The 22,633-nt window shown below is 52.4% G+C and overlaps 1 protein-coding gene across 1 annotated transcript in view; it reads left to right on the forward strand.

The window, feature by feature from the left end:
* ADARB2 (adenosine deaminase RNA specific B2 (inactive)) overlaps positions 1-22,633 on the forward strand; it is a 373,120-nt gene that overhangs the window by 256,238 nt on the left and 94,249 nt on the right. Inside the window, exons 2-3 of the mRNA XM_057544022.1 lie at positions 11,953-12,039; positions 20,714-21,597. Of these exons, the coding sequence (XP_057400005.1) occupies positions 11,953-12,039; positions 20,714-21,597 (971 nt within the window). The remainder of the gene's footprint in view (positions 1-11,952; positions 12,040-20,713; positions 21,598-22,633) is intronic.

A 22,633-nucleotide genomic window follows, 5' to 3' on the forward strand; every position in this document is an offset into this window, starting at 1 on the left:
GAACACACACGTTGCCTCTTATAGAAAATCCACCTACCACGCTGCTTTCTACTCCACTGCTAGAAGTAATAAGAAACTAATATTTCACAAGGCAGTGTGTCTCGTTCTGTAAACGGCCTCTGGCTCTGAAGGAGCCGGGAGCGGCCTGTCGGGGAGCCCCGCGCCCGAGGCCTGGCCAGCGCAGGGGCCGCCCCGTCCGGCACCCGGAGTGCCCAGCCAGCCTGTGCTCACCGGCCTCACCCCGTACTCGTCCGGCACACACTCCCTTTTCTGCTCATTTTCTCCTCTTCCTCTTCCTCACACCTGCCTCCAAACACAGGCAGCGTTGGGCTGTGACACAGAATGGACATCGTCATATCACTGGATGACCTCTGCCCCCTCCTGGAGGGCTCCCTGACCCCTGCGCCCTGGGCAGGCCCCTGCCTAGTTCTCTCTCTATTAAAGCATCCCTTATAGTCCTGGTCACAGGACACAGGGACTCTTCTCTGCTTGGTCACTTCCCCAGTTTCCTCAACAGCAACTGTTAAGACTGGAGCATCTCCAAAACGATACCACAAAACCCCTGAGCAGGTGAATACTGACATTTATTTACAAGGCAGTCTTAGGGCACGATTATCCACACCGCACCACCATGACTCCTGCAGGCTGTCTGCAGCCCCTCCTGGATGCCTGAGCATTCGTTAGCAACTTAACTAGGAGGCTGAGAGGCGGGGGCCCGAGCCACAGACGTGGACGACCCTGCCAACCGACCAGAGTTCACTCAGAAAGGAGGGAAAGGCTGCACTGTGGTGAAATCCAGGAGCAAAGGAAAAGGACCCTGTTGACCAAAATTCTGTTCAGTCCCATCTGACTAACGCCCACGCGTCCCATGAAATGGTCCCATCTGCAGATCGCAGGATCTTATCATGAAAACAGAAGGGAATCCTCACCTGCATGAAGTCCACATTCTAGTCGGGAGAGGTGGGCAGTCAAGCAAGTGTGACACGTAGTGTTGAAGATGCTGATAAAGGCTGTGCAGAAAATACAGCAGAAAGAGGGAGTTCTAGGCTGTTCTAGGATGTTCTGGAACATTCTAGATCCTGGGGCATAGTAAGTGCTCCATCAATCTTCGCTGAATAAACAGATGACGGAATGAACGACCAACTGTTTCCTCCCTGGGTTCAAGTAGCCAGACTGACCGGGGACAGTACTTGATGTGAAGGACATAGAGACACAGGGGCAGGCGTGATCGGGGACCGGGAGTGAGGGGTCTTCTCAGCACTCTGAAGGACTGATGTTTGTCAATACGTGTGACCCCATTACGTGGGGTAATGAGGAGCATTGTGGATCATTACACACGTCAGAACGGTGGAGGGCTGCTGGGGTCAGCTCCAGAAGGGTGATTAGCAGCCCTCACTTGTCCTGAGACGGTCTGCATGAAGAGACCAGTCCATTAGGGAGCTTCAAGTTAATAAAGATCATTTCATACATTAGCCAGGAGCGCCACTCTAAAGAGAAATAATTAAACTTGCAAATTCAGATACTAACACTTTGACCTGCTCTCTAAACAATTACTTATGTGATCAGTTGTTCTATTTTTGGTTATTGGAGTATCTAATTCTTGTAAGAGGTAAGAAATTAGCCACATTCAAACAGCACTGAAGAAGAAAATGGTGTTGACAACCAGTCTAAACAAAGCCTGCGGAGGACAGGGCGACCTGCGGGGAGGTTCTGTCATGTCTTGTTTCTAGTTTCCAAATGAGCTCAACTCAGTACTTAAGTAACTAAAGTAATATTAGAAAATAAAATAAAAATAATACTGGATCCAGTTGCCTTTGGGAATGTAAGAGGTGACAGCATCCACTCAAAGCCTAGAAAGTTGCAGAGAATGATTGTGTCCTGTGACGTGCTGGATGGTATTAAGGGGCAGAGAAACCTTTTTACAAAATGGAAATAGAAGGAAAAGTATAAAATAGAGGGACTTGTGGTTAGCATGTCTCCAAAGAGAAGAGGGCAGGGAGGCCAGAGGATGCCAACAGAGGAAGCGCCAGACGTGTGAAGAGCCAGCAACATGGAAGGAGGACTCTGGGGACATGAATCACAGAGCCTGTGCAGGACTCGCCCCTCTCGCAGAGGGTTGTACCTGTCACCGTATCTGCAGGTCACTGACAACAGTTCTCGGAGGACTTGCGTGGGTCTTTAGGGTCAGATTCTTACCTCCTGAGAATCTCCTGCTTCAAGCTGGTTCTTTAACTCAATTCCTGACCCGAATCACAAGACCATCCCTCGAGGCCTCACGGGTCCTCAGGGCCGGTGAGCAGTGGAGGCTTCTGATTTCAGCCCCAAACTCCCTGCAGTTCAACCTCCCCCTGGAGCCCTTGGTCACCTGCTCTCTCTGACCAGGTGACCAGGAGCACCCTCCGCCCCTACCAGGGACCCCTCGGTGGACGCACGACTCACGGTGTCACAGACAAACACAGGAAGCCGCAAGACAACAGGTTGTTCCTCTCGCCTTGGACGTTGGAGCTGACATCAACAGCACCCCCCGTCCAGCCGCGAGCGCCAGCAGCCCTGGAACCAGAGGAGACCGTCCCAGACCGAGGGGGCTTCCCACGGCAGACATCTGTGTGAGTGACATGAAGCAAAAACACATCTGTTTTCCTAACTGGAGAAACACATTTCAATCTGGGTAAAAACTTTGCCCAGAAAAGTCTACTAGGCAGTTGCTACCAACCAGGGTGCTGCAGGCCAGGCACTCGGCACCTGGACAGACAAGGGGCGTTTGCTGAAGGAGTGGCTGGTGGGCCTCGACCACACTGGCCAGAAGGAGGATCAGGAAGATGTCCTGGAAGCAACTCCAGCTTTCCCGGAGGGTCTCGGAGCCTGGAAAGGCCTTGGACAGCGTCGCGCGGAGCTCAGCTTCCCACCTCCCAGGCCATCTACCACCCGTCCCCAGATTGGCCTCTCCCCGCCTGATGGAGAAGGTGGCGCACAGCGTGTCCGGCCACAGGGCCGTCGGGTCTGACACCACGCACTGTCCAGCAGGACCACTGTCCTCAGTGTGAGGGATGGAGCCCGAAGTAGCCCTTGCACCCCGAGGTTCATGGGGGACCCGAAAGGAATCTAGAGAGATGTCTACACTGGCACGTGCACCACTCCCTATGGAGCGTCAGAGGGGAGCGCAGGGCTTCCCAAAGGCCCTGAGCACCCTGGCAAAGTGTGAACACACACCTTTAGATGCAGATTTTCTGTTGTTTAAATGCACTTTCTGGCAAAGAGTCCCATCCCGTCAGTCACTTGTCAGCCATCCATGTCTTTGCCTGCTGTTCACGTAGAATGATCTGGTGGGGGCTGGTTTGTTTTTAGGCTCCTACCCCCGCTTCCCAAAATAATCCAGGTGTAGCTGGAATGTCTGTGTGGTCCTCAAGGCTGCTCGCAGCACTGGGACCGTGGCCTGGTCAGGTGGCCCACACTAGCATGGGGAGGTCTTAGCCTATGACTTTGAGGGGAAGCTTCCCAGGAGGAGAACAATGTGCCCGAGAAATTAAACCACGAGGAAATGGTGGATTCCATAAGAGACCTCTTATTGCTCCAACAACTCCTTGAGAGCCATGCTTCTAATTCCCGTGCACTGGAGGTCCTATTTTATACGCATATTTATTAGCCGTCCTCCCAGCGGCAGGAGCTACTGCAACTCTCACTTAGGGGATCTCTTCCTATGAAATTTGGGAGCTTTGAAGAGGAATTCAGGCATTGGATATTCCTGACTTCCTTTGAGTCTGTACTGGATGAAAAAGTCTCCTCCTCTTCACCCCCCACCCCGATCCCAGCCCTGCACAAAGGATCTCCCGGGTAAGCCCAGAGACCCCCAGACTCACACCCGGGCCAGGGTGTCGGCTGCAGAGTCCTCACCGGCTCATTTGGAAATTTCAGCCCCTTGGAGCATAAACATGGACGGTTATTGTGCTTTTTTCTGCTTTTCTTCTTTTAACCTCCTCTGTCCCCTCCTCCTCTTTGTCCCTCAGTGAGTCTCAAGCAGGCCCGTAACTTTCTAGTTATTTCCAATCTGTGAAACTCAGCCCAGATGGAAGTTGACCATCTCATAACCGAGTCTGAGCCCATCCAGGGAGATGGAAGGGGAAACATCTCTGTTTAATTGGCCAAAGTCGAGGTGTATCCACTGGATATTTTAACTGGCCCCCGTGTCCCCTCAGCAACAGTTTCCAAATGTCGGGTCTCCCGGGGGCAAGTGTGGGGTGATGATGGGGACCATGTCTGGGCCTCAGACCCATCTTGGATGAGAGTTTTCTCTCCCCCTCCTTCTTCTTCCCTCCCTCCCTTTCTCTCTCTCCCTCTCCCCCACTCTCCACTCTCCCACCCTCCCTCCCACTCACCCCTCACAATCCAGAAGGTTTATGTTTGCTGCCCTCCAGCCCCCTGGAGCCCCCTGTTCAGAATCAAGACTCCAGGCCCAGAAAGAGCTGCACAGGTGGCCCCTCTGCCGGCCTGGCCTTCCCCTCCCCTAACTTGGGTCATCCCAGACTCACCTTTCAGTGGAAGTACGCTTGGCTCTGGAGCCAGACCTCCAGTGCGTAGTAAGGGGTGGACGGTATTATTAGCTATCAGGTCACTTCCTGCAAGATGCCCCCCCCCCCACCGACCTCCTGGGTGCCCCTGGACAGGCCAAGTCCCTCAGCACTGTTCCTTCTTAGCATTAGAGTGTGAAATTATTGGTTAGGGGTACAACTAATTTGCATTCGATAAAGATTTGTTGAGTGAATATATTAGTCTGCTCGGGCTGCCGGGACAAAGGACCACAGACACAGGTTTAAACAACAGACATTTATTTCTCATAGTTCTGGAGGCTGGGAGTCTGAGATCCAGGTGTAGGCAGGGTCGGGTCCTCTGAGGCCTCTCCCCTGGGTGTGGATGCTGCCTTCTCCCTGTGTCCTCACGTGGTGGTCCCTCCATGAGGGACTTATTTGAAGTCACATGGGATTACGATCTACCCTGAAGGCATCATTTAACCTTAATCACCTCTTTAAAGACCCATCTCCAAATGCAGTCACATTCTGAGGTCCTGGGGGTCGGACTTGACGTGAATTTTGGGGGAAGACACAGTTCAGCCCATACAAAGAATGAGGAACAGACACAGGCTGGCTGCCTGTTTCAAGACCAAAATCATGAGTTTTATGCACCTGGAAGTTACCAGAAGAGCCTCACTCCTTGTGAGAAGCAGACCCTCTGGTGTTACAGAACTCGGTGCAGACCCAGAGTCTTTCTACGCCTGAATTCCCTTGTTCATAGATGGCAGCCTGAAAATGGCCTCTTAAAACACAGATTCCTGAAAATCTGCGAGAAAATATCTTTGCCTGTCCTCCAAAACATTATTCCTTTCTCCTGCCTGCATGGAGGTTAATTATTTTCTTACTTCCCGAGGTCACCCACCTGTTCAGGCTGATTTGCGTTTGTGTTTGGCTAGAAGCAGCATCCGTTCAAGACATACCTGTGTTGGGGGAGAAGACACAGTCAGGAAGGAAAGTGGGTCAAGCCTGAGGGGGGCCATCTGTCAGAGTGCGTTTTGGCAAAAGGAAAACATAAGAAGGGAACGTGTAAAGGAGGCTGGGGTTTGTAGCCCAAAGGTACCGACTGCGCTCGGTGGCTTCCAACTGTCACCTTCTTTCTGTTTCGCGGCTGAGCTGCGCTGGACGGAGCAGCGCCTGGCCCACAGACGCAGAGGACACAAGCACAAAAGCTCACTCCAAACGGTTGAAATAGGGCAGAACCCAAGTGCGCGATTGATCTAATTTTTTAAAAATAACCTGTGAACTATTTAGTGCTTTGCAGTAGAAGATCAAATCCTTAGGTATTTTAGCAATTACAGTTTTTATTAAAATTTCCAGCAAACATGTTATTTCCCATGGACGGATTTTCCAGGTAACTGACATGGGCTCGTGCTGCAAGGCGTTTTTTAAATTTTCATCTTACTTGGTAAAAACTGTTTCATAAATTGTTGATAAACACAACAGTCTGTAAAGCAAACATGGCTTTCACAAAAGCAGGCTCCAAAACGTCGACATTTTCCAGCTCCTCGTGGGTAAACTGAGTCTCCGCAGCTGCGGGGCGTGTGGCGGGGCCTGATGCTTGCAACCTTCCGTGGCCCCCATCCCGCTCACATGAGTTCTCGCTCCCTCTGTTTCCATGTGTACAGCTGTCTGGATGTGAGTCCGAGGACCGCTCCAAAGAGCCTTATCTTTGAGAGTCTTCTTAAAGCCTTTTAAATACATTTGAGCTTCCAAATCTATAAAGTAAGCAAAAAAGAAAAAAGAAAAAGACAAACCCAGGTCCCGATCAGGGGGCCTGACTGCACCTACAGTTTACCTTTAGTATCTGTTGTCCTCACTTTTCTCCTTTCTGGAGTAAATAATGCTCTGACTCTGGCTTCACATCATTTCTTTTCTTGTCCAGTCACTTTTTTTATCTTTTAATATTTTTAAATAATTGAGGTATAATTTACGTACGGAGAAAAGTACAAAGTGTACTCTTACAGTCCAGTGACAAATGCACGCACACGTGTACCACACATATCGGTCTAATATAGAAGGTTTCGTCCTACCAGAAAGACCCCTCCCGCCCCTTCCAGCCAACCTGCACTGACCCTTAGGGGCAGCCCCTGTCTGATCTGTCACCAGAGGGTAGTTTTGCCTCTTCTGGAATTACATGGCATGTTCTCTTTTCTGCCTAAATTTTTTTGCTCAGCATAATGTTCTAGAGATTAGCAGCCAAAACATTTTCCAGAGTTATCATCCCAGTGGACCAGTGTTCTGATTTTCCTGTGTCAGTCTTCTTAATCTCAGCCGTTCAAGGGTGTGTGTTGATATCTCTCTATGGTTTTAGTTTGCATTTCCTTAACATATACCACTGTTGAGTGCTTGGGGATGTGTTTACTGGCTATGTGAATATTTTCCTTTGTCAAGTTTCTGTTCAAGTATTTTGCCCGTTTTTTTAATTGGAATTTTTTGTCCTTTCTTATTACGTTATAAGAGTTCTCTTTTATTCTGGATAAAAATCAGTTGTCCTGATTGTAAATATATTATCCCAATCTGTGGCTTGCTTTTAGTTTTCTTAACAGTGTATTTCATTGAGCTGAAATTTTTAATTTTGATGAAAATTATATTTTCTTTTATGATTGGTGCTTTCTATGTCTACGAAATCTGCCAACATGGAGACCATGAAAGTAAGCTCCTATATTTTCTTCTAGGAGTTTTATAGTATTAGATTTTATGATCCATTTAGTGAACATTTTCATTATGATACAAGACAGAGCTCAGAATTCACTTTTTTCCAAGATGATGTACAGGTTTTCAGCACTGTTTGTTAAAAAGACTTTCTTTCACCTCAGTGTATGACTTTGAGGTCTTTGTTGAAAATCGGTTGATCACACAGGTATGATTCCATTTCTGAACCCACCTTTTTGTTCCATTTTTCTATCTTTATGTCGTTACCAAATTGTGTTTGTTCTTCATTATCAATATTGTCAACCAATGGGATCTCATCCGTTTCCAGGAAACGGCTTCTGCCCCTGAAAATGCTTCCCCACTTGCTCCAGAAATATATGAAATCACATCAACTTGGGCCAGAGCCACTTATTTTGCAGTGAGCAATAAGGTTTATAACACAAATGCCCTGGATCATTCCAAGTAATTCATTAAAAACACCATTAATATGATGGATGGTGACCAGAACTTCCCTAGAAACAACCCCTGATTGGAGGCCATGCCAGGTGCTCTCCTCACAGGGACCAGTCCAGGTCAGTGCATCTCAACTCAGGCCAACATCCAGCTGGTTCGCAGGGTCCCTGGGCCCGAGCTGAGAGCCACAGACACAGCTGCGGGGCAGGGAGCACCCAGCCCTTCCAGCCGCTTTCCCTGGAGGAAGACCCTCTCCTTCTTCTGACTCTCCAGTGGGAGGCTGGGAGTCCTATTAACCAGCTGCTTTCAGCGGACCCAAACCAGAACTGCGAGAAAGAAAAGCAGGGCCTCTATTTTCCATCAGTAAGTAACCGGCATGAAACCAAGTTTTCTAAGGTGACCATGAGAAACACAAAGACCAGAACCAGTTGGCTACTGGGGCTCTGCTCACCTGGAGCCAGTAGACGTAGATACCAAACTGACAGGCGCATGTCAAGGAAACAACTACCGAAAAAGTCATTGACAGCAAATAATTTTTTTTAGAATTTTTCTAAATAGAAAATGTAATTCCTCACCCTTTTCCCTAATGACATTCTAAAGACTTGGTCTGGGGGAATTCCCTGGCGGTCCAGTGGTTAGGACTCTGCACATTCGCTGCCAAGGGTGTGGGTTTGATCCCTGGTTGGGGAACGAAGATCTCACAAGCCAAAAATTTATAAATAAATAAATAAATACTCGGTCTGTCCTTTCTCAAGAACAATTGTTTCTCAGTCAGAGGGTATGTGCCTTCAGGGTTAAACATTTCTCTTTCATGAAGTATCATGGTAGGAGATGGGTAGTTGGAGTTTCAGTTGGGCTGACTCAGCAGCTTTGGTGCTTCCTGCCTGGTTTGTCTGCTGGGTTTAAGCCGGCCCGTGAAATCCAAAATCCACCGAGGAGTGGATGGGGCAAGAAGGGATAGGGTTCACAGAAAAACCACAGGATGTCCAGTCAAATTTGAATTATTTTTTATTTTTTAAATTGTAGTAAAACATACATAACATGAAATGTGTCATATTCACCATTTTTAAGCATGTAGTTCAGTGACATTGAGTACATTTGTATTGTTGTGCAACCATCACCACATCTGTGTCCAGAACTTTCTTATTTCCTCAAACTGAAACTCTGTCTTCACTAAACAACTCTCCCCCTCTCCATCCCCCAGCCCCTGGGAACCACCATTATCCTTTCTGTATCTATAATTTCTACTTCTCTAGGGACCTCATCTACGTGGATCATACAGCATTTGTCTTTTTGTGACTGGCTTATTGAGTTTCGTATAATGTCTTCAAGGTTCATCCGTGTTGTAGCATGTGTCAGAATTCCGTTCCTTTTTAAGGACAAATAATATTCCCTGTGTGTACAGACCACATTTCTTTATCCATCCATCCATCCATCCATGGACACTTGGGTTGCTTCCACATTTGGCTATTGAGAATCATGCTACTGTGAATGTGGGTGTACAGATAACTCTTTGAGTCCCTACTTTCAGTTCTTTTTGGGTCTATACCCAGAGCGGAGTTGCGGGTTTCACAGTGGTTGAACCATTTTACATTCCCACCAACAGCGCACAAGGGTTCCAATTTCTCCACATTCTCACCAACACTTGTTACTTTCTAGGGTTTTTTTGATAGCAGCCATCCTAATGTGTGTGAGGTGGTGTCTCCCTATAGTTTTTATTTGCATTTCCCTAATGATTAATGATGCTGAATATCTTTTCATGTGCTAATTGGCCATTTGTATATCTTCTTTGTAGAAATGCTTATTCAAGTCCTTTGCCTTAAATTTGAATTTCAGATAAACAATGAATACTTTTTTTAATGTATGTATGTCCCACATGATATTAGAGATGTATATACACAGAAAAGTATCTGTTGTGTATTCAAAACTCAATCTTAACCTGGTGTCTTGAATTTTTATTTGACAAATCTGGCCACCCTAGAAATCCAGAACTCTGATGGATGGAAAACAATCTTTAAGTATTTCACAGTTTGGCTAAGGTGAGCTATGAATTGTTTTAGTGTGTTTTTGTGGGTGTCTGGCTGGTAGCCCTGCTTTATTAGAAAATTGTAATTTCATTTTGAGATGCTCGAGACTAAATCATTTGAGCTTCACACTCTTTCTGGAACATTATTGTTCTCTCTTAATGAAATTATAACTCAAGCAAGAGATTTCATTCTCGTGTAGTAAATTAGCTCGGCCATGAGGGTTTGGGGAACTGGGCCTTCCCTGGGCTTATTCTTCGTGTTCGGCAGAATGAAGAGGTAGCAGGCTTTCTGTATTTGAGTTATTTATTGTTCTCCGAGTGAACATTGTATTGTTCCTCGTCCCTAATGGAAACAACAGCTGTTAACAGGCTCCTGAATGAATTTCAGTGTGAACTCCCCTGGCCTCTGGAAAGCTCGGCTAAAGAGAAAACAGGCTCAGAATTGAAAGAAAAAGAGTAAGTTTCAAGCCTGGGTCTGGAAACCTGGAGGCTGACTGAATAATAAACCGCCAGTTGACGTTTCCAGGAGAGATCACACTTAGATGAGCCTGAAACAGGAGCTCCTTTCCTACGACAGAAGCAGACAAAGGCAGCATGATGCATGGAGCATGTTAAAGTGTTCCTGACGAGGGACCCTGGACAACCCAGCCAAAGGCAGGGCAAGGGCAACCCCATGGCGACCCTGTGACACCATGGATGAGCAACAAGGGTTCTGCCTTCTGCGGTTTTCTAAACATAGTCAAGGTTCACATGGAAAGTCACGAATACTGCAGCCTCGAGGGGACAGAGCCGTGAGGGGTAGGGGCCTGTGCACAGCGGCTCCGGGGGTGTCGGGGCTGAGTTCTTCTGTGGACTCACTTCTGGTTGGGGTTAAGGTTAGGGTTAGGGGTTAGGGATTAGGGTTAGAGGTTAGGGATTAGGGTTGGGTTAGGGGTTTGGGTTAGAGGTTAGGGTTAGGGGTTATGGTTAGGGTTAGGGGTTAGGGCTTAGGGTTAGGGGCTAGGGGTTAGGGTTGGGTTAAGGGTTTAGGTTAGAGGTTAGGGTTAGGGGTTAGGGTTAGGGTTAGGGGTTAGGGTTGGGTTAAGGGTTTGGGTTAGAGGTTAGGGTTAGGGGTTAGGGATTAGGGTTAGGGGTTAGGGTTGGGTTAAGGGTTAGGGATTAGGGTTGGGTTAGGGGTTTGTGTTAGAGGTTAGGGTTAGGGGTTAGGGATTAGGGTTAGGGGTTAGGGTTGGGTTAAGTGTTTGGGTTAGAGGTTAGGGTTAGGGGTTAGGGTTAGGGTTAGGGGTTAGGGGTTAGGGTTGGGTTAAGCGTTTGGGTTAGAGGTTAGGGTTAGGGGTTAGGGATTAGGGTTAGGGGTTAGGGTTGGGTTAAGGGTTTGGGTTAGAGGTTAGGGTTAGGGGTTATGGTTAGGGGTTATGGGTTAGTGTTAAGGTTAGGGCTCTGATATAAGGAGCTTTCCTTCTGGTCCCTTCAGTAGTCATTCTTTCATTTCTCCCAACTGGGCTTCAACCCACTTGTCTTTCGTCTCTGTTCAGAGGGAAATAGCTGAGCCCGTTAGTCCCAAGCGCCACCTCCTCTCAGGTCCGAGTTCCCCTCTGCACTGTGCTCAGGAGACCTGCACCCGGGACCGCCCCCGGGGCTGCAGGCAGGGGGTCCCTGGGCTCCTCTCCCACTTCAGTTACCGCCCCCACTTCAGGGAAACCTCTAGGGCCCTTGTCCATTCCCTCCTCCTGTTCCGTCTACTTTTGCTCAAACAAACAGTAACTGTATTTTGCAGGTTTCATAAGTCCTTTTTTTTCATTTTCTCAAGCCCACAGACAGGTTCTCCACTACTGGGGAGAAATAGTCTTGGCTCTGTTTGCAGGACTCTCGTTTCATTGAGGCATTTCTTCACTGGCCTTAGCTCCTCTCTGTGAAATGTCCTTTGTCTGCAGGCCCTGCCCACCCAGCTCCATGCAGGCTCAGGCTAGGGGACTGCCCTGCAGATGGTGACTTCCAGTTTTGAGTGACATGGAGATGCCAAAAATAAGAAAAGAAGAAAGATGGAAATCATAAAGTTTAAAACTGGAGAGGGGAATTTGATAAAATGCTGTCAGAAATTCAATAAAAGACTGAACCAGAATGAAGTGGCTAAAACCAAAAATGACCTTTCAACCTCCCATGTCCAAACCCTCAGTAATAAGAACATATGAAAGCACTGAGTTTTTCTGAAACTCGATGTCAAAAGTGCATTTCCTGTCCTTCTTTTCTTTCCAGACAAAGTGAGCATGCTGTCCGCCTTCATCGCTTCCTTCAAGCACGTGAGCCCCGGGGCCGCGCACACGGAGGATGAGGACAACCTCAGTAAGCAGAGCCCCTTCCCCGAGAGCCCCAGCCCCACGTGCAGAGGGGGACCCCAAAGGCTGAGACCCTTGGGGTGGTGGGGGGCACCACCTGGGCTTCCCAGAGCAGGAGGACCTGCTCCCACCCCCCTGGGATCACTTCCCCGCCTGGAATCCCGTTTCCCCCTCCCCAGGATCCCATCCCCGCCTAGGATCCCATTCCCCCTGGTATCCAATCCCCCTTGGAATCCCATCCCCCATTGAATCCCATTCCCCCTGGAATCCCATCCCCCCCAGGATCCCATCCCCACCTGGAATCCCAGCCCCACCTGGAATCCCATCCCCCCTGGAATCCCATCCCCACCTGGAATCCCATCCCCTCCTGGGATCCCATTCCTCGCTAGAATCCTGTCCCTACCCGGGATCCTTTCCCCACCTGGAATCCCATTCCCCCTGTGGAATCTCATCCCCCCCCCCATGGAATCCCATCCCCACCTGGAATCCCATCCCCCCGGATCCCATCCTCCCTGGAATCCCATTCCCCACCCGCAGGATCCCATCCCCACCTGGGTGGTAGGAAATATTAGCAGTGACTATGTGATTGAGAACTCCAGGTTCTGGAGTTCTCAAGAAAAAAACGCAGTTCTCTGGGACCATCCCTTCTCTCTTTCCTTTATTTTTTCCCCTCCAAACCAAAAAGGGGAAAAAAAGAAAAGAAAAAGAAAAATGAACACAGCTTGTTTGAACAGTTTGTACAATTATTTAACAAGGAAAGAGCTGGCCGGGTGCCTGCAGTCGAAACAATGTTTTGGCTCATGAAACCGGAGAGACAACAAAGCCGTGTGGGGTGGGGACTGAAAAGCCGGTTGGGGGTGGATCTGCTGGGAGTGTGGAGGAGACCCCAGAGCAGACGGAGCATGTGTGCCGGTGAGGGAAAGTGCAGGCGTGTCTGTCGGGTGGTGCGCCCCCCTCTTGCTTGTAGAAGGAAAACATGGGGGATGAAACAGTCCAAATGACAGGAGCACCTCTTGCATTTCAAAATTACCTGACAGGTGGTTACCTTTGCAGCTGGAGTCAGGCCTGTGCCTGTGGGCAGCGGGAGGCTAGCTTCCGGTCACTGGTTTTTGGTGGGGCCGGGAAGCCACGGCAGGAGGGACTGGCCCTGGAACGTTGTCCATTCAGCCTTAGATTTTAAGAAACACGACAAGCTCTCATGAATACCCCCTTCCCATAAAACACAACCACCAACAAGATGGGAAGCTGAGGCTGTTACCCTGACTGTTCCACAAAAGCAAAGTCACAGAACTGAGCAACCTCAGTGACCCTGTGGTTTGAGCCCTTGTTTCCTAGATGGAGGCGAGCGTGGAGGGTGTGGACAGGGTGCCAGTGGGTCAGAGTGCGGCCTCCCCACTGCCCACAGGCCCGACCTCGCAGGTCCCGTGAAGCTCCAACGGCTGGTTCTGTTCTCTCCTGACCAAAATTGGAAAGTTTCTAGGACTTAGTTAACTTACTTAGTTAACTTACTTAACTTAGTTAACTTAGTTAACTTACTGGTAACTACTTCAGTAATGTGGAGCACACATGCACACGTTGTCTTACTACCCTTCTATTTACTGCACTTCACGGATACTGTGCTTCTTACAAATTGAAGGTCTGGGGCCGCCCTGCATCGAGCAAGTCTATCGGCACATAGTTTTGTCAGAAGTAATGCCACTGCACACTTAATAGACTGCAGTCGAGTGTAAACATAACGTTTATGCACTGGGAAACTGGAAATCCATGTCATTTGCTTTATCGCAGTGACCTGGAACTGAACCCACCATATCTCTGAGGTGTGCCACATGTACACACACACACACACACACACACACACACACATACACACACATTTACTTATACCTATAAAAATACACACGCGCCCCCAAGCTGACCTGAACGTGTGGACAAAGCTATTTGATAAGCATGTGGAATAGACGCCTTGAGGAAGAAAATCTTACTCTGTTTCATCCTCTTTCCTGCTCAAGCTGCTGGGACCCTGGCTGAGTCTAGTCTCCCCGTAGGAGCCCTCTCTCCCCATCCAAGGGCAGGGCAGCCTGACAGCTGCGACCCCAAGCTCCAGCTTCACAGCCTTGGGCAGTGAATCCAGCCCTCAGGGCATCAGTGCCCGTGTGAGGGGCGGGGAGGGTGGCCTGGTGGTAGAGTTGAGGATGGAATCAAGTAGGGGGATGATGCACGAGGACGTTTTAGGCAAAGACCTGGAGAAACAGGGAACGTGGATCAGGTTGGCTGACGCTAGTAATTAAGGCACTTCCCCTAACTCAGCTCACGGCTGAGAGGTGGAAACTTAGAGATGAGAATGATTTTTAATTGTTTATTACATGTTAAAGTGCCTTTGAAACGCTTGGAAAATCTTATTTTCTATCAGTGGATTAGTCATCCCCCTTTGTAATATGTGCTGTTATTGAAGACCCTGTTTTCATACATTATTCAAAGATAAACCTCCAAATTAATGCACTTGTCATAATACCTCTCATGAGCGTTGCCAATGCAGTGCTATTAATGTGCATCCAGATGCCGTGGACGTCGGGGAAGGGGTGTGTGTGTGTGGTGTGTGTGTGTGCGTGTGTGGTGTGTGCACACATCAGGGAGGAAGGGAGGTGACAGAAGGCAGGGTGATTTCTCCTGGAAGTCTCCTGTTTTATCTTCAGACCCTGAGGGGGGGCGCCTGTGTTTGGTTGAAGTGAAGGCCCTGCCCCTCCCCGTGCGGCCTCACCCCTCAGGACCACCGGGTCCGCCCCCTGCAGCCTCACGTCCTTGGTCCGCATTCATCTCTGCGTGGCGCTGGAGCTTGAGCCCCAGTGTGAAGGGTGGAGCTAGGTCGGGGTCGGGCCGTCAGAGGCTCGGCCTGCAAGAGGGTGGTGCCTGCGAGCCCGCCCGCGGACCAGCCATCCTCAGGGTGGGTTTCGGCTGAGTCTACGGGAAGATGCAGGTTTTCCATTCTTCTTGTCCAGGAGGGCAACTCTGAATGCGATCTTCCTTGAATGCTGAGAAGGAGCCAATCACTGCCCCAGCCCATCCCCTCCGTGCCCACCACTGACCCAAGGGCGTGATTGACTGGGTCACATGAGGAGGGGCCGAGAAGCCCACTCCCTGTCAGGCCCGCAGAACAGCACTGGGGTCTGGAGGGAGGGAGGGAGACCCACCTGCCCCATTGGCCTGGTCCTTCCAGGACGCGTGGGGCCCACCTGGGAGAGAGGCCGTCTCCTGTCTGCTGCCGAGCCTGACCCAGGAGCTGTCGGGGTCAGGCCTGCGCCCGACCACAACGCCAGGACCAGGTGTCCCGAAGCCCGCACGGCCGCAGCTGCCACAGCCATCCCCTGCGCACCACCTCGGACCCTCCTTCCTGAGCCAGTGGAGACTCCAGGCCCTGGGCTCCATCCCGCCGGCCAGACCCATCCGATCTGGACGTGGTGGATCCAATGGCCGGTTCTCTGTATCTCCTACCTGCGGACGTGGTGCCGGGAAGTCTGGCAGCGTGATGACCAGACAGATGCTGGCCCTGAGGGGGCGTCGAGGAAGGAGACGCAGCTGGTGACACACAGGCACCTGCACTCACCCGGGGCCTGGCCACCTGGAGGCGACAGCCGAGGACTGGCCCCTGCGTGGCCCGTCCATGTCCAAGCAATGGCAGCGGGAAGCCCACGTTGACTGGGAAGAATGTCTCTCACCTGGAAAGTGAAAGCCCAGCCACAGCCAGACCAATATAAAAATCTGCTCTTTCCCCACAAAATGCAGTTCTTGTATGCATTGGACCTTTGACTGTAGCACTGCCTGTGCTGACGCTTTCTGTCAAGCAGGGTGGGTGCTCCCGGGGCTCAGGAGACGGTCGGGGTGACAGAAGCAGAGGGAAATAATTCCGTTTCACGTTCTCCTCCCGTGTCTCTGACTCAGACGTTCCCCTCTGTGCCTGGCGGTCTTCACTTTGCCAGCGATGGTTCTATTACTGCCACGGGTGGTATTTATCTCATGTCGTTTGAGGTTATTTGCCTCTTTTTTTCCTGATTTCCACAACAGAAGGACACGTGTGACTGTCTGGAAAACTGAGGCTGCCCACACGGACCTTCGACACGTGTGGTCATGGATGTCTTGTCGGGTTCGGCGAGGACAGGAGAGTTCCCAGGGTCGAGGCCGCAACCGCCCGCGGGGGCACACAGGACACGTGGCCTCCGAGGCTGCCTTGAGGGAAGGCACTTGGCATTCAAGTCAGACGTTTTCTGCGGGGACTGTGGTGTGAGCCCCAGGTGGGGCACAGTGGGCCTCGGACCCCTCACACCCCCTGCTCGCCTCCTGCAGGGCTGAGGCCCCGCCCTGTGCTTGTACAGAGAGACAGATGGACAGAGACAGACAGAAACAGAGGGGGCGGCGGGGGGGCGGCAGGTGAGCCATTAAGGGGACTTCAGTGCACTGCTGACTTTTAATATGTGCCTTCCCCAGGCCGGCCCCTCACACATAGTGGGAGGTGGGTTTCCTGCAGAGCTACTCCCGGCTCTGACATGTATGAGCCTCTGAGCTACGACTGGTGAAAATAACAGTTATTTGGGGAATGCATTCCAGAGTGGGATTAAAGGACCCACTAATTCTTATATCCTCGTATGAACTGTCCGCTGGAACTGCTTCCAGTGTACAACGCACACATTTTCAGAATCAGATTGCTTTTATCACACCATAAACATTCTCTGACCAACTCCTGCACCCAGAACCCTGGGAGCATCCCAGCAGCGGGGCGGCTACTCTTGCCTAGGACTTAAAAAGGCAATGGCAGCTGTTCCCTCTTCAGTGGTCATGATCAGTCACCGTAACACAAAGCACTCGGTCTGGAGCCTGCGACGTTCACAGATGGCGCTGAAAGTTTCTGTTCATTGTCTCCACTGATCCTGGAAAAGTCCCGTGTGGCCGGTTCTGTTTGTACACCGCTCAGCCACCAGCACCCGGAGTCCTGCCCACACTTTTCCCTCCCGCCTCTAGGGATGGACCACCTGGTGCAAACACCTTCTGGAGTCGGCAGGGCCTCCGCAGGTGACAGGACAAAACCCACCCCTGGAGAGCTGGGGAAAAGCGTCCCCTGCGAGAACGGGCTCCCAACAACGCGGGATCAGCATGACCTTTGCCCACATGTGCATGAGAAGGGCGCTCTGTCGTGCTGGCCGCTGTGTGAGGCTGCGTCCAGTTCCCTTTTGCACGTCCTGAGCAGACACCAGATCGGCCCAGGGTGCCCCCGGCGTACCCAGATAAAGGGTTAAGGTCGGCAACCTGCCCCAGGGGGCCCCAGGGAGCAGCCAGGCCAGGAGGGCAGGCGGAGACTAGGCCCTGCCCTGTCCCCGCCTCAGGGTGACCCCGGCATTCGGCCATGGGCTGAAGAGCAGAGCCCTGGGCTGGGAGATGCGTGGGTCCTGCAATGCCCGGACCTGAGGAAGCAGGTGGGGGGCAGCTTCCCCAGTCTGCCAGGAGTGACCCTTCTCAGCCTCTAGACTGTCCACCTCTGGGTTATTCTCTCTGATGCCAGGTGTGTGAAACCTATCGACTCAATGGAGGAGAAAATGAGAATCATTTCCTGGGTCAGGGAGGGGGCTGCAGAAGAAGGAAATGTGAACTTGTGGGATCAGAGCTACAGTTCTGTAAGAGGATCGCATGGACCTGGCAGGGGCCTGGTGAAGGGGCGTGGGGTCCAGCAGAGCCAGGCTGGCAAACCTCAGTGGCACCAGACCAGCAGGGCAGGGTCCCCCCCTCGCCACCCCTCCTCGGCCCAAGACTGCATCACGAGAGCCCGTGTGTCTCCACCCCTTCTTTCTGGGGGTCCTGGAAGCCCAACTCATGAAATAAGCAGGGAAGTTGGGCCTTGACAAGAAGATGCAGCTTAGAAGTGTCTGCCTCCCTTTTTCCCGCTCTTTTCAAAAATGCAGTTGACTCTCCTCAGTGTCAGGGGTTTTGCTAAGTCCTTTACAGGTGTTCTCTAGCTCAACCTCATAATAAGCCCTAAGGCAAGTGCTAACAAAACCCACGTTTATCCTCTTAAGAAAATGGAGTTCAGGCAGGTGGAGGGACTGCCCAAGGTCATACACACCAAGGTCGGGGGAGACTGTGACCTCTCACCTGCTTGACCCCAGAGCCGTGGAGTGACCACCGCCCACCCTGCAGCTTCCCTGACCTCACGCAAACTCAGGAGGCCAGTTAAACGGAGCATCTGGGCCATGTTGTGGGAGCAGAACCCCTAATCTGCTCGTTTGCAAAAACCAGCGTGTGACATCACCCCCAGAGAGCATATCAGGATGGAGCCCAGAAGTCTGCACTCCCATCAACTTTTATTAATTACTGATTATCGAGGAAGGGGTCTTCACCCACACTCGGATCTCCGTGGCTCACTTTAGACTTTAAGGATGACAGTCCTAGGATGTCGAAGAGAAGAGTGTGGAAGCAGTTTCAGTGCAAGTGGAGGGGAACCTGGGTCTGCCGGGCTGTTCCCCCAAGATAAACCTTCTCCTCAGAAGGTTCAGAGGGCATCTGACACGCCAGCCACTTTAATTACACTCACAGCCACACTCAATCCCCACGTCGTGGGAAATCAATAAGAAATTAGAGAGCTCCCAGTGCGTTTCTGGGCAATCTGCCGTGGGCTTCTTGGATTGGGTTATTTTTTTTCCATCTTTACCTTCGGTTTGGGAAACTGCACGGTTATTCCCATCTACCACTCCTTGGCCTGAAATACCCCAAATGGCAGAACTCCTTGCTGTGTGTGCACCCAATATGCACAGTGACCAAAAAAAGAGGCTGAGACTCAGTGTGGATACTTGGAAGGTAATTATTTCTACCGAAATAGACTGTAAACAAATGTTGCCCACCTCTAACTTATAAAACGCTCAGGTTCACCCCTTTGAACAAAACGACGTCTGCAAACCAACTGTTTTACAGAAGCAAACTGCTGGAGGAATGCTGATAGCCCACCTCGCAACTCAGAGCCGCTGAGGTTTCAGCAAACAGCGCTCTGAAGTCGGAGCCTGACGCTTTCCGCGGAGCACACCTGCTGGGGACGACGTGGTCGAGGAGGGCTGGCCCCGAGCTGGAGCCAGGACACCTCTCGAGGGCGCCGGTCTTCAGCGTGTCCTGCGTGCCTGTGAGACGGTCCTTCTCTCGTGGTGACCATCCAGCAGCTGCACCGTCGGGACCAGGTCACTGACCGAGCGTGTCTTCCCGCTGCCAGCTCTCGGGCTGGGGTGAGGGAGACACGCTCAAAGTCTGCCTACGCGCTGTGGGCTGACGGTAGAACCCCCTCGGGTTTCCACTTGCTGAATGAGTTCCTACGGAGAAATCTGCGGGCATCAAGGTCCTGCGTGGCCCCGAGCCTGGCTGCTTCCTCCCGCGTCCATCCACACTGTCAGCAGAGTTCCCCTCGGCATCCCCCTCTCTCCAGCTCCGTGTCTGTGAAACAGACAGGAAAGTGACCGAGTTGCCGTAAAATCGCCTTCCCGGCCACAGCAGACGTTCCTGAATGCAGTCACACCTCCCCCGATTAACCGACTGTGTGTCCCTGGGCAGCTGTTTCACCACGTGGGACCTCAGTTTCCTCTCCTAGAAAACAGGGCCATAACCCACCCTGGAGTGCATTTTAGGGGTGAGGGGCCAGAGTGAAGGTGTGAGTGAGGTCAGGGAAGGGTAACCCACAGCCCAGCACTGTCATCCTCAGAGCCTCTCGGGAAACCCAAGGGTCGGGCGTTCTAGAAGCACGTCGGCCAGAGCAGCGGGACGCACGTCTGTGGCCATGTGGGGACCCACAGCTGAGGTTCCCTAAATGGAACAACTGTGTTGGAGGAGGGTGGTCCAAGAGGGCCGGACCAGAAAACGAAATTGTCATTACCCGCCTTCCTCTCATACAGTTAGCAAATGATGATTTTGCTAAATTTGCTTCATACCTTTTTGTGCAAAAGACAGAAAACCTCACAGATACAAACGAAGCCACCCTCTGAGCCTGTGTTCCTCCCTGTGTCCCAAGGGAGTTGGGACGTGTCTGAGCTTTACCACCTGTGTGGAGGCATGAATGCTGTGTAACCTCTGTGTTCTTATAACTTATTAACCATAGCCTCTGTGTCTTATTTTGCAAGTTGCTTTTATCATCTAACATTATATTTCAGAGCTTCATCTACGGAGAAGCATCTAGATATAGTTCACTAAGCCTAAGTGCCACCCAGCGTCCAGGGTGTGAGCACACAATTCCCTCATGTTCCACCCCGAGGGCAAGGCCTCCCTGACCTCCGCGTCGCCCAAACCCGATGGAGAGAGAGGCCACGTGTTCCTTTGGTTTGGGGGGTCTGGGGGCCTGTGCAGGGACCCAGCGGCACTCAGAGGGCAGATGGGAACAGCCCCGAGTGGGGACACGCTCCCCGCGTGTGTGTCCACCCCACTCAGTGCACTCCGGGCACCTCACGGGGCGGGGTCCCCTCCTCTGGGCCCTAACCCCCACCTGCAGGGGTGCGGTCAGTTCTGCGGGCCTGTGATCCAAGGTGCTGCCCATGTGGTCTCCCCATGGCCTCCAGAGGGTGCCAGGCCGGCTGGTGTCTGGTGGCCGAGTGTTGCAGGGGGTGACCTGCAACAATGCCCTCAGTTGGGCCACAGCCCCGGGTCACGCTGTTTGTTCTCACCTCCAGGTACCAGCAGCGCCGACGTGAAGGAAAACCGCAACGTGAGCAACCTGGAGGCCAGGCTGCCACCCTCCGGGGACAGGGCCCGAGGGGGCGCACCTGGCCTGAAGAGGAAGCGGCCACTGGAGGAGGGCAATGGCGGCCACCTGTGCCAGCTGCGGCTCCTCTGGAGGAGGCTCGCGTGGTCCGTGGCACCCAAGAACGCGCTGGTGCAGCTGCACGAGCTGCGGCCAGGCCTGCAGTTCCGCACGGTGTCGCAGACTGGCCCGGTGCACGCGCCCGTCTTCGCCGTGGCCGTGGATGTGAATGGGCTCACCTTCGAGGGCACCGGGCCCACCAAGAAGAAGGCCAAGATGCGGGCGGCTGAGCTGGCCCTCAGGTCCTTCGTGCAGCTCCCCAACGCCTGCCAGGCCCACCCGGCCCCAGGCGGCACAGCCCCAGACTTCACCTCCGACCAGGCCGACTTCCCCGACTCCCTGTTCCAGCGGTTCGAGCCCACGGCCCCCAGCGAGGGCTTCCCGGGCCGCCGCCCTGCCGCCCCCGAGCGCTTGGCCACGGCCTGCCGGCGGGGCCGGCTACTGGGCCACCCGCTGGACCTGGATCTGGACCTGGACCTGGGGGGCCCCACGGCTCCAGGCGCAAGGAACCCAGTGGTGCTGCTGAACGAGCTGCGCTCGGGCCTGCGCTACGTTTGCCTCTCGGAGCCCGAGAAGAGGCGCGCCCAGAGCTTCGTCATGGCCGTGAGCGTGGACGGGAGAACATTCGAAGGCTCGGGACGCAGCAAGAAGCTGGCCAAGGGCCAGGCGGCCCAGGCCGCCCTGCAGGCCCTCTTCGACATCCGGCTGCCCGGCCACGTCCCCAGCAGGAGTAAAAGTCACCTCCTGCCTCAGGTGAGAGCTCTCCGGTAGCTGCTGGTGGGCGGCGTCCTTGGGGTGCGGGGGTGCCTGGGAGCAGGGATGGGGCAGCAGAGGACCCCCTGCTCGCTCCCTGTGAGTGGGGGGGCGCCCGCTCCCCCCCCCCAAGACAAGCCAGGCGCTGCCTCTCCCACTGCAGCGTCGGAGCCGTGTGCCGGCTCTGGGGAGAGAGAGCCTGGAAGCGTGTGAATGGAAAAACTGTTGGTCCCGACTTAGCAAAGGGAAGGGAGAGCTGGGCAACTGGTCACCTTGGTGATGGTGACACCGGCTGTGCGGAGGCAGTGGGGGCAGCAGGGGTTTGGGGCGGCAGGGTTCCTGACCCCAGAGAGGACTGAGGGGCAGGAAGGCCCCTCAGTGACTATCTGTGGCTGGGCCAAGGGAGCCTGCGGTGGGAACGCGAGCTCGGTGCTGGTTTGGGCTGAGTTTCTGGCTCCGGAGGCTGGAAAACGCTGCCTGAGCAGAGGGCCAGGCGGAGGGAGGAGCTCCGGGCTGGGCCTTGCCTCATGCTGCCTCCAGGGCCTCGTCACACAAGAGAACACGCGTGCTTCTCACAGAGCTCACCTCCCTCACTCAGGAAGTATTTCGTGCACCGTCCTTGTGTCGGGAACTATTCTTGTACCACTTTGCAAGCTCTTCCTTCCGATTCTTGTAACTGCTTATTTATGCAAATTATCTTTTCTCTTACCATTTTGAGAACTATCTGTGGGCATCTCTAAGGTATTAGTTACAGGAAGTTATTCTCATTCACTTTTGGCATCAATGGAGGAGAGAAAGGTTTTACAGTTAAAGGCCTTTAGCCCAGCTCAGGATCCGTAGTCAGAACTCGGCACTTGTAAGTCATTGCTCAGATCAGGGCATCTTTACCTCACAGCACCTCAGGTAGAATCCACTATTTGCCTCAGGAGGTCACGTGTCCACTAGAGAAACCAGGGCACCACCCAGATTCAGGCAACTGGAGAGGTTCTGGACAGTGAACCAAACAAATGCACTAGGACAGAACCCTATGTTGAAT

The sequence above is a fragment of the Balaenoptera acutorostrata genome, chromosome 3 (assembly GCF_949987535.1).
Source record: "Balaenoptera acutorostrata chromosome 3, mBalAcu1.1, whole genome shotgun sequence".
In the NCBI taxonomy this organism is placed as follows: Eukaryota; Metazoa; Chordata; class Mammalia; order Artiodactyla; family Balaenopteridae; genus Balaenoptera; species Balaenoptera acutorostrata.